The 11,656-nt window shown below is 45.0% G+C and overlaps 1 protein-coding gene and 1 long non-coding RNA gene across 4 annotated transcripts; both read left to right on the forward strand.

The window, feature by feature from the left end:
- The first annotated feature begins 1,515 nt into the window (after positions 1 to 1,515).
- LOC127331541 (uncharacterized) lies at positions 1,516 to 4,674 on the forward strand. 3 transcript variants are annotated; one of them, XR_011751468.1, is made up of 4 exons: positions 1,516 to 1,697; positions 1,923 to 2,180; positions 2,243 to 3,520; positions 4,191 to 4,674. It is a non-coding gene; the product is annotated as an uncharacterized lncRNA (long non-coding RNA). The 3 variants fall into 3 exon arrangements; XR_007869861.2 differs by having other exon boundaries at positions 1,517 to 1,697; positions 2,259 to 3,520; XR_007869860.2 differs by having other exon boundaries at positions 1,517 to 1,697; positions 1,923 to 3,520.
- Positions 4,675 to 6,373: 1,699 nt separating this feature from the next.
- On the forward strand, positions 6,374 to 7,817 carry LOC127331542 (large ribosomal subunit protein eL22z). Its single transcript, XM_051357715.2, has 2 exons — positions 6,374 to 6,711; positions 7,460 to 7,817. The coding sequence occupies exons 1-2, from the start codon at positions 6,467 to 6,469 to the stop codon at positions 7,602 to 7,604; spliced, it is 390 nt and encodes a 129-aa protein (XP_051213675.1). The 5' UTR covers positions 6,374 to 6,466; the 3' UTR covers positions 7,605 to 7,817.
- The last annotated feature ends 3,839 nt before the right edge of the window (positions 7,818 to 11,656 follow it).

Here is an 11,656-nt window from a genome sequence, read left to right on the forward strand (position 1 = left end):
AGGGCCATACCTCCAATCGAGCTCCTGGTGACTGGATGGCCTCCCATGAAGCTCCCGTTGATCCCGATTTGGAGATGGCCGTCAAGTTGCCGAGGTGACCTGCACAAGACCCCATTCACAAAAAAAAAGGATAGTACGTGCTAATCATCACGAGCACACAGGAGGTGGTGTCAGATTGATTCCACGCCGTTTGGTCGCCGTGTGTGAAGTCACGAATCTTAAAGCAAATCCAACGGTAATGGATGCGTGCTCACGTATACACGTGGTCACCAAATCCACTCTCTTCCAAAATTTTCCTTTCCAATCATAAGAAATCATGCCAAAGATGCAGCAGAATTGTCTACTACAACAAGCTTTACTAGGACAAGCTTTACATGGCTCCGGTGATGGAGAGGCGAGGACGGCGGCACGCCTTCGGCTCGCGCTAGTGTCTGTAGTCGTCGCTAGGTGGCCCATTGACCTATTTATAATTTTTATTACTTTTAAGGATCTTTGTACTGCTGTTGATAATTATTAATATTCAGTGGAATTTTCGCAAAAAAAAAACAGCACCTGTTTTCTACATCTACACTACTTAAAAAGAAGGAACATGTTCCTTATTCTGCCTACCTCTCAATACGTCTAGATTTTGGTCGTCCTCGTGCTACTCCCGTCCCGCACGCACCAATGGGCCATGGCAAACATGGGCTGTGCTCCACCGCACGCACGCCAAGGATTCCCGTCCTCACCCCCCCCCCCCCAACCCCGCCTCCCCAAGGCTCCTCGCCCTCGCCGCTGTTGTTCCCCATCTTCTGCAACCCCCGCGACGCGCCGCCGTCGACGCCCCGGAGGGCATCCTCCTCAAGTGGATCGATGGACACCGCGCGGTGTCTCCTCTGGCCGATTCGTCCTCTGTGGATTCCGCATCGTTAGCGGCCGCTTGATGGCCTCCAAGATGACGCTCTGCCCGAGTGCCCCCACCCCAGCCGCCGGCCGCTGCATCTCGAGGTCCACCCCACCCTCTATCTCGCCCGCCGCCCCATCTCGCGCGTTGGTATTCGAGCAGCAGCGGACTGGGCGGGGTTCAACCCCGGCGGTGGCGGGAAGGGGCCATTGGCGGAGGAGGTGGGGCAGAGATAGGCCACCGAGAGCACCTTCCTCTTGCCGTGGCTGGGCCTCAGCGCCATCATCCTTGTCCAGGGCCTCGCGCTTGCTGCCTCTGGTAATTAACATAGAGACTTTGTTCGAGACCTCCGGATATGGCCTCAAGTGTTTGACAAATTGCTAACCACTCTATTTGTATACAAGCAAGCCTACAGATGATCTCAAGTCACGTTTTAATGGGAGCTATTGACCTTTTTCACATAGATATCAAAGGATATCTTGGGAACCAAGCACCTTCAGGTTTGTTTGTATAATTGTTTTACCGGTTGATCTATGATACATAACTAAGCTGTTATGAGCGATACCAAATCGCTTCCCTCCATCGCAGACTTGTCGCGGGTATGTAGAGATCCGGCAACCGACAGTCTGATCAGACTATTAATAGAGTATTATGAGCTATGTTAAGCTTCAAGTATGTCATTTGTACCTTATTTAACTTGTCCAATTTTTTTTGTACTGTACAGCCCATGATGGCACCGTTGGAAAGCTTTGCTCAGAGTGTAGGATCAACAACAGCAATAACACTTGAACATGATGCTGAGAGCAGTTTAAAGGTACATCTTCTGTTAACTTTTTTAATTGGATCTCAGTTTACCATATCACTTCATCTATCCCATGTCTATAATTTTAATAGGGCGTGACCTGGTCTGGGACACCTGATTGTGATAGTTAAATGACACCAAAGAAATCCAATAGCCTCCCATTTTGTGGAAGTACTGTGTAATGCTCAATCTGGCTCCATCATTATATATACTTATAGATACATCTGTATTTTGCAGGGGTCAACATATGAGCCTGAGTGCGACGATAGCTTGCAGCCCAGGATTGGAATGTTTTTTGATAGCTGGGAGGACGGAGAGGCGTTTTACACAAGATATGCACATGAGGCCGGGTTCTCAGTTCGTAGATTTACACAACACAAAGGTGGTCATGGTGCATCGGTGTGGAAGCGTTTTATTTGCGCAAGGCAAGGATGGAGGGAAGAGAAATATATTCCAGCCGGCCAAGTAAATAAGCCTAGGAGGAAGTGAAGTTAAGTAGGTGCCTACTCACTGCAAGAACAAACCTTTTCAGTTTGATAAATGTTGACGCTCTGTAGTCTGTTTCATTGGCAGGAAGACATTTTTTTTTCAGTTTCGTTGTGCGATAAGGGGGTCAAGAAGCTGCCTCGCCCAGGTCCAATCCAGGCCTATCCACATGATCATTATTCGTCTTTTCCCCTTCCAGCGTGCTGTTTAGTTTTGATTTCTCATGGATCCATGGAGGTACTGCAGTCTTCTGCCAAATTTAGGCATAACTTAACAATAAACCTGTTATCGCCTCACATTTGGGTTAATTTAATTAAAGATATGCTTAGATAGTCCAAACAGCCATGGTATATGGGTGCAGCTGTGCAGCTCATCATTTAGTGTCTAGAGTTTACAAGTGCACAACATTATACCACAATCATTCTACAAGTACATAGTATAAAACATATATTTGACCAATTCTGTTCGTTGTTGGTTGGCTCGTGGGTAGGTGCTCAGAGCAATTCAGATAAGCAGTGGTCTGTTTATTTCATAAAAATATTTATCTTATAGACATGATCAAGGAGTATCGCAAATATAGTATTGCATGGCACTTAACTTTAGCCCTTCAAACCATGTCCATTCTGTAATTTAGAACGACCAGGCATGCGAGTAGAGCACTGGAACTCTTACTGCTATAGTAACATGTTTGTATAACACATGTTCATTTGCTGATGACATGGTTCGCGACATGGTCTGAATATTTTTATTGGTAAGTCATAAACCTCACAGTAATCTGGACAGACTTGCGATGGAAGCTACTCTCGACATGACTCATACAGTACTCTGACCATGATATTGTTATTACTGTTTGACTCATACAGGGAGAACTAAGGTTGCTTTTAGGGAATATTTTGGGTTTAGAAATATTTTTCATAGCTATTAATTAATATATTAGACGGTACTATAATTTGAGTTTCACTAACCGAGTGAACTCATGGCATCAGTAACCCCAGAATGCTACCATGTCCTACCAAGAAGCCTGATACGTGTAATAGTTGTGAGTATCTGTTGTTTGAACATAAAAATATAGTCCAGTATTATGGGACTGACAATGTATATTCAGCACTCCTTTTGATGTTGCTTGTTATTTATTCCGATTCAAGAAATTTTTATTTAAATAATCATTGTTTGTGTACATTAGCAACGATGCTCAAAACTAAAATGCATGAAGAAGCAAAACTCTACATTTTTATTGAGCTTGTTACAAAAGGTTATCATTCATCTCTCTATCAGAAGTATAAACTGTGAGATTCACAAGTCTCTGCATACACAAGGAAGATTCTCAATGGATTAGATCTCCCCCACAGGTAACTGGTCTTCCTCTGATTTATGTTGGAAATATCAGTTCTTAAAATTCTGTAGCCCAATAAAGTTGTCCTTTGAACCACATTTTCAATAATGAATAATGTGGAGCAGGAAGTATGATTTTTTGATCCCATGTGTTATACACTTAAATGTGAATAGCACAACATATGAGGGAGCAAACATTTTCCCCCGATTGGCATGAGTTTTGGTGTCCAATAGAGACATAGAGTGAAAAAAAAGTATACAGGGGTAACTGAATTAGAAGCGTTGAACTGCCAATCAGCATTATTATGATTCCATAGGATTTTTATGGATTTTTCCATTGACATTTACTATTTCAACCCCATGTTAGACGAAGCTTGGGATAAAAACTTTGCTCTTAACGTTGGTACAAGGCAAAAGGGAAAGCCTGAAAAGGTGATTTTGTAGTAGCAGATTACAGTATAAGGAGGCTTGCACAATGTAATTATTTCAACTAGAACAACAATTTGCACAGTTTGGACATACTCCTGTTTTTCAACATGGTAGGACGTCAGATCTTTAAGCAACTCTAGCTAATCAGAGTAGTGGCGCATCATTAGCTACTTCAGGAAAGACTAAATACTCTTGGATGTTAGATAAATTCAAATTATTTTGGTTAGTATTCTTACACAACTATTTATTTATATCCAGGTTACAACTATTTTGATTGATTACCAAGTGTTGGTGTACTATACTCTTCAGCTCTTCAGAACTTTGTGAAGATGAGTGAACTATTACGAAGAAGAAAATTATGGACACAATACACAGTATCTTATTCAATATCGATGAGCTTTGTGATGTCAAGTGCAAAACTCTGGAGATTGATTTCATTGTCATGCAATATTGAAGGATCCAGGTTTGTTGACACATTAAATTTCCGCTGTTTTTCTTATGGTGACATTAGCCATGTGCCGGAACCTTAGTCACACTCGCTTCTTTTTTTCCTTTTTCTTTTTACCCTTTTCTTTCTTTTTCTTCCTTTTTTTCTTTTCTTTCTTTCTCATTGTTTTTGTTCTCTTTTCTGTTGGGTATCATATCTAGCCTACCCTAACTTGCTTGAGAAAAAGGCTTTGATGTTATTGTTGTTGTTTGCTTATGGTGACATCCTATTATGAATGGATCATCAGTTGTGTTATTTGCACTACCATGATCCCATCGATAATTCTACATGATTTTAAGTCGAGATCTGCACACAAACCAGTAACGAAGATAGAGTACTGGAGCTGAAGGTTGAGGCGACTAGCACACACAGAGAAGGAGAAACGAGTGGAAATATGAGGCGAAGACATTTTTTTTTTGGGATAACATTGGAGCGACAGGAGCTGGTGATGTTGAGCTGCATTGGCTCCTATATATGTGTGGCAGCGACATTCATGTTAATATATTTTTAGATAAAAATATGGATCACTCTTATACCGACATTGGAGAATATATTTCATGAGGTTAATTGAGATCTATTTAAATTTATGAATTTCTTTGTTTCCTTAGCTTTGCATCGGTTATGGTAATTTGTTTCTCTCTGCGGTTGTGGACCTGTTCCCAATCTCGTATGTCAATGTTGCAACATTTTATCAATGGATGATATTCCAATTATGTATGGGATGTTCTTCTGCCACAAATTTTTTTGGAAAATATTTTTTTTTGAGGAAGTAACCACGTGTTCATATCAAAGACCAAGTACAAACGGACCACACACACGTAGTACAAACCAGAAGGACCTAGAGACACAGGTGTCCTTGGAACTTTGCACAAAGACCCCCCAATGAAAGAAAAAACATTTCAGCCCTTGGAGGCCCTTGCACACATCAGCATCGCTGCTCGTCATCCACCGCCGCCGCCGCAGCACTGTCAGATGGAAGGAAGAAGAGCCACCAACACACCGACATCCGCCGAAACACCATAGCTGAATCAGCGTCGTGAGCCGATTTTGCAGCCCGTCGTTGAACGCCGGAGCCGAAACCTTGGGGCACGTCGGCCGGGGAGCATCCCCGTGTTCGACGGACTGCAGATCCGCCGCCTCCTCCCAACGAAGAAAGAGATTGAGGCGAGACCTGCCCACCACATACCGCAAACCCTGCTCCAAGAGCACAGGATCCCACAGGTCATCGTCGTCGCTACCAGAAGTGGTAGCCGCCGCCGGCTGGTTCACTCCTGTAGAACCTCCCGGGCCCTCGAGCTGTGCTGGAGGAAACACTGCCGAGACGGAGGCAGACCCGGAGGACAAAAGGCACTGGCTGGGTCACCGCTGCCGTCTCACCGACCCAGACCCACCACAAAGATCTCGCCGACCAAAACTGGCCAACAAGAAGACTCTGCCACCAGCTCGTTGGCTCCACCGCAAAGGAGAACGCCGGAGTGGGGAACGAGCTGTAGCACACACACCCCGACACGGCGCTGCCTCCACGACCAGCACGACGACGCCAGGAGACCTAGCCCTACACCTATTTTTTTTGGAAGATCGATAGGGAGGGATCTCACTAAGGAGACAGTTGCACATGAAAGGATTGTTTGTCCCAACTAAGACAAAAACCAAAGCCATCACTTCTTTGTTTTACTAGAGAGGGTAAATGTATGAGTAGAAGGGAGAATCTATAGAGGTGGTGTTTATTTCATCTGTTTTATCCCGTAGCAACGCACGGGCATTTTTACTAGTTTTATTATTATTTATGGTGAGAAACAGCACGTGGTTGGTGAAATACAGGACCCAGGTTGTGTTCAGCGACCCAATCTAAGCCCAAGCTGTTCCATATGTAAGCCCATCTAATCGTCCAAACCCAACTAGCCAGCCCGCGAGAATGGCAGCCCACAAGGCCTATATATAGCTCGCGACCCCTCTCTCCCTCGCCCTTCTAAACCCTAGCCGCCTGCGCGCCGCCACACACACCACCACCAGCCCGAGCGTAGGCCGAGGAGGAAGAGAAGGTGAGATGGCTCGCGGCGCGGCGACGGCGGCGGCGGCTGCCAAGGGCAAGAAGAAGGGGTCCGTCTCCTTCGTGATCGACTGCACCAAGCCCGTGGAGGACAAGATCATGGAGATCGCGTCGCTCGAGAAGTTCCTGCAGGAGCGCATCAAGGTCGCCGGCGGCAAGGCCGGGAACCTCGGCGACTCCGTCACCGTCACGCGCGACAAGAGCAAGGTCACCGTCACCTCCGACGGCAACTTCTCCAAGAGGTATACGCGCCTTCCACGCTCCCAAGATCCAATTGTTCCTTTACTATGAGATACACCATGCTTGCAGTCCCTGAATTCGTGATGATCTGTGTAGTGGCATGCGCACTATTTATTTTATTTGCGCTGCTAGTATCTAGTGATGTTGTATGTATAAACTTCTGATTAGGAAAACGCGGCTCGGGCCTGTTTCGGTCAGATGGTTGGTCACATTGTTGTAGTTACGTAAATGTTATTGACTTCACTGAACATTATGCCACTATAGGTTGTTTGTTTTGGTTGATGCTGTATATGCAGTACTTACAAATGCTATAAATGCTGTATAAGTTCTGGATTGCTTACACATGCCGAGTTGGCAATTCCCCACAACATGACTGCAGAATTATCTTTTCATGGTTCAATGATTTGTTCTTGATTACTCTTAGGGTTCGTTTTATAGTTTTCAGACCTTTCTACATATGGTCCTTCCAAATATTAGAGTATTTTTGAAGCATTAACAGTTGTTAGAACTTGAAAGTTAGCACATTACACATTGTCATGACACTACTGTTAGTACTTTGCTTGCACAATTCAGTGTAAGTCCAGCTTTATTACTTTTTGGAACACTTTGAATATCATTTTCTGAACATTTGGTTCACTTAATCATACCTGAGTGGTTGATTGATTATCCCGTTACCCAATACAAGTCTTGTAACCAATTGTGTTATTTTGTTACTGTTCAGTCTGATAACATCATTCTTTGTCTTATCAGGTACCTTAAGTACTTGACCAAGAAGTACTTGAAGAAGCACAACGTGAGGGACTGGCTACGTGTGATTGCAGCCAACAAGGAACGCAATGTGTACGAGCTCCGGTACTTCAACATCGCTGAGAACGAGGGCGAGGAGGAAGATTAGATTGCATTTCACTTCTATTGTATTCTGGCGCTGTTGAGTTTTGATACTTGAATCTGAGTACATCTAGTTATCTACCTATCTTATGTTGTGCCCCATTGAACATGGATGGTTTGATGTTAAGAATCCTTATATTTTGTCGTGTCAACTATGAATCCATGTGTTGCGAACCTAGACAAAGTAATATGGAGATTTGATCTTTATTTTTGCTTGAAACTGCTGCGGTACATTGTGCTGCTTCACTAATGTGTGAAGTTGTCCTGTTAGTTCCTAGGCCTTCTCAATATCATCTATGTTCTAGCTGCTCAATTTTCTCTTCCTCTTAAGTGCTGGCTTTGTTCTCAATCCTGTTATCAAGCTACTGATATGTTTGAGAGTGCTTTTGAGCCTGTTTTGTGGTGTCAGCGTGTCCTACAAAATATCCTATTGGTAGAGGATAATCAACTGGTTGATCTTTTGTGCAAACATGATCAAACTGCTGTTGAAATCCCCCACGCTCTTTGCTGGGTGCATCATGCTCAACAGACAACCTGGTGACTAGTCTTGCGATCTGCAAGTCAGCAACATCAGTGGCAATTGGCCTGGCTCATTATTTTCTACTTCCTCCACTTTTCATAATTCCACGATATCATTCTTAGTGATTATGTTTATATGCGATCTGCAAGTCAGCAACATCAGAAGCCTTTTACCTTGAGCCGTGGCAATTGGCCTGGCTCATTATTTTGTACTTCCTCCACTTGTTTCATATATCATTCTTAAGGATTATGGTTATGTACTTTGAAAGTTTGAATGTTGAGAATGGTACCGTGTTCAAAAGGTCCTGAGATTTAAATTTTGTTACTCTCTCATCCATATTATTACTTGCCATTAAAATGGATGTATCTACAATTAAAATGTGTCGGTACATCTATATTAGTGTCAAATAATATGAATCAGAGGGAGTATATAGTTTATCAGTGAAAGTTCTGGCACCTATAAAATAAGTAATACTACAAGAATCTTGTCACGAAGGTTGAGGAGAGTTGTCTCATTTATTTTTGAAGTGCTGACATGAGATGTCTGAAACATGCAAATGTTAATAATCATTGTGTTGTGTCGTACACAAAGATTGACTGTTATATCAAATTCAGCATCTATTAACTCGGTATACATGCACTTTGATGCTGCAAACTGATGTAGTGGTGCTCATATCTGCAAACCAATAGGTGCAGGATCATAAACAAGACAAAAGAAGTTGTTCTATTTGAGAGTCATTTCCCAGCATTGAGATGTACACTGCATACAATGATACAATTCAAAATTCCAAGTGTTTCCTTGAAATCTTGGTATGAATTAGAGCAGATTTTACTTGGTGTTTCCATTACTGCTGCAGAGGACTCTCTTATCCAGCAGCATGATAGTAAGGGGGTGTATGCTGCCAGATAAAAAGTTGAATTGTGAAGATGTACATGTAGAATTTTTTCTTGGTAGAGGGAGCATATGAACCCGGGAGCCGAATTGAAAATCCGAGTGTACTCCATACGCTCTTTATATAGTATCATAGAGGTGTGACCCCTCTTTTCATTCCTTCAATATGGAAATTGCATATACCTCCAAAGTTCAAATTTTCCTCTGGCGTGTTTTCTGTTATGAAGATGAAAATATTTCACACTTGTTTCATGGATGTGTAGTTGCTAGGCAGATCTGGTTAACTGCCTCCAACTTTTTTTGCACATCCTTAGGCAGTAATTTTGAATCCATAAGCAGATTCTGGCTTTCCGAGAAGAAGAATTATGCTCTAAATTCCATATGCTCTTGCATTCTATGGTGCATTTGGAAGTTTAGGAACTCTATGATATTTGATGATCATCTTTGGTCTGACTTAAAACAGATTTGGTGGATGGTTATGAAGCCCTTGAAGCACTAGATGGTTCTCTTTCATGGCCCTAGAGAAAATCAAGGACTTCTGTCACATGGTCTCAGAACTACTGGCAGCTCCTCATTCTCTGGAGTGGGAGTGACTTCGCTCTCGGTCCCTGGTCGTTTCGCTCCAGCACGGGACATGCAAGCCCTGTCCGAAGCTCTGCGTGAGGGTGACAAATAGAGGATCAGGGCTCCGGTCGGATCGCCTCGCAGGTCGCCTGAACCTCAGCACAAGAAGACGACATTCCTCAGCCCAGCATCTCCACTTGATCTGCCTGCTTCACCTGAGCCATCTCCTTTGAAGAAGGCCAAGTTATCAAATTGCATTTGATCAGTGGAGTTTGCTGCTGTCGAGTGATGTCTTCATGTCTTCATATACTGCTGCCTTTTAGCTTTTGATCTGTTGAATTTAGACAAATTATCAAATAGAAAAGCCTGGATCCGAGTGATGTCTTCATGTCCCGAGTGATGTCTTCATGTCTTCATATACTGCCCTCTTTTAGCTTGCGACTAAGACCAAGTTATCAAATTGAATTTAGACAACTCAGCGACATTCTTTTTCAAACGGAGGGAGTATGTGTGTTCATTCTGGTTTCTGCTGTCTGGACTAGCACCGTGGAGGATGTTGGCGGTGCGGCCCCTCGCCGGGCGGGCGGTGATGGCGGCGGCGGCGTGGCCATGATCTGGTGGCGTGGCCATCTCCTCTTCCTCGCTGCGGCCTTCGGGCGGGCGGTGATGGGGGCGGCGGCGCGGACCCGAAACCTGGCGGCGCGATCCTCTCCTTCCGTCCTAGCCTCGGCATCGCCGGGCCAGCGGTGATGGAGACGGATCTTGCACTGCTCTTCCTCTATGTCTGGGACCACGACACCAAAGGCGGCAGCCCTGGTTGGCGGTGACGGCGTCGACCTGGTGCCAGGCGGCGGGCGTCTGGTGCCACTGACCATGACACCGCGGTGGTGGTCTTCTCTCTCGCCGGAGGAGATCGGCTAGTTGTGTGGCTAGCCGTGGCGGATCTCGCGATCCGTCGCCTAGCCCCCGATGGGGAGGCGCAGCTGCCGGTGAAAGCCGGCCGGACTTCGGTCATGGCGGATGATGGCGGCGTGCTTCGTCGTTACCTTGTTGAAGGTATTGTCTCTGCAGCCTGCGTTCATCGCCTGGGCTGCTCCGGGCGAAACTCTAGACCCGGGTCTCTCGGATCGGACGATGGCGGCGCGCAACGTGTTCTCCCTGTTGGGGGCATCGTTTTTGGAGCAGACAACATATGGCGGTGGTGCTGAGGTGGAGCGGTGTGCTTTCGCTGTGTCGGCGTCGTCGAGTCGCCGCGGTATGGTGCAGTGTTGTCTCGGGACGGATGCAGTGTGACGGACTCGCGCAGGATGGTGGAGTCGTCTAGCGCCGTGGCGACATCGATGGCAGGCCTGCCATGGTCAATGTGATGATCTCTCTTGAAGATGGAGTCGAAGAAGACGGCGGTAGCAACTTCTATGGCGTAGGCGTTGGCGTATGCTGAGAGTCTGCTTGACTGGATGTGCTTCTCATCTGCTATTGGGCGGCATGAGAAAGCATTTGGTTTTTGGTTGATGTGAGTTGGTGAATTGTCACCCCCTTCATCCCTCTATAGGTTCAGCAGCGAGGTGGTTTCGAGTTTGATCATTTGTATTGCTCTTGTAAGGTGTTGTGAATAATTTAATAAAAAAAGCCGTGTGCATCTCTTGGATGCAGAAGCTGGGGCGATTTTCCCCCCTTTCGTTTTTTTTTTAGCATATAGCTTCAGCCAAATAGGTTTTTTTTTTGGCACAGGGCGAAGCTGCATTTATCAACCGTGGTGCGGGTGAGAGAGGAGAGATGACTATAGAACGGGCCTGATTGTGAGAAGAAGAAGGGGCTAGGGGAGGCTATGGTTTGAGGGGAGAGTAGTGGCCGGATGGGCTTGGTGGGCTGCTGTTGGGCCTCTAGGCCGGAAAGGCAGGATTAGGGTGGCTGCTGGTTGCTCCCTCCCACGCTTTCCCTTGTCTATTTTCCTAAAAAAAACTTACCCATTTCTATTTGTTTCAAATTAAAATCAGAAAAATAATAGAAAAAATAAGGAGAGAGAGCCTTGTGGACCCTAGACAGAATATAGCAAACAAAATAGAGTTTAACAAAAATAATTT

This window comes from Lolium perenne, chromosome 2, assembly GCF_019359855.2.
Source record: "Lolium perenne isolate Kyuss_39 chromosome 2, Kyuss_2.0, whole genome shotgun sequence".
Taxonomy (NCBI): domain Eukaryota; kingdom Viridiplantae; phylum Streptophyta; class Magnoliopsida; order Poales; family Poaceae; genus Lolium; species Lolium perenne.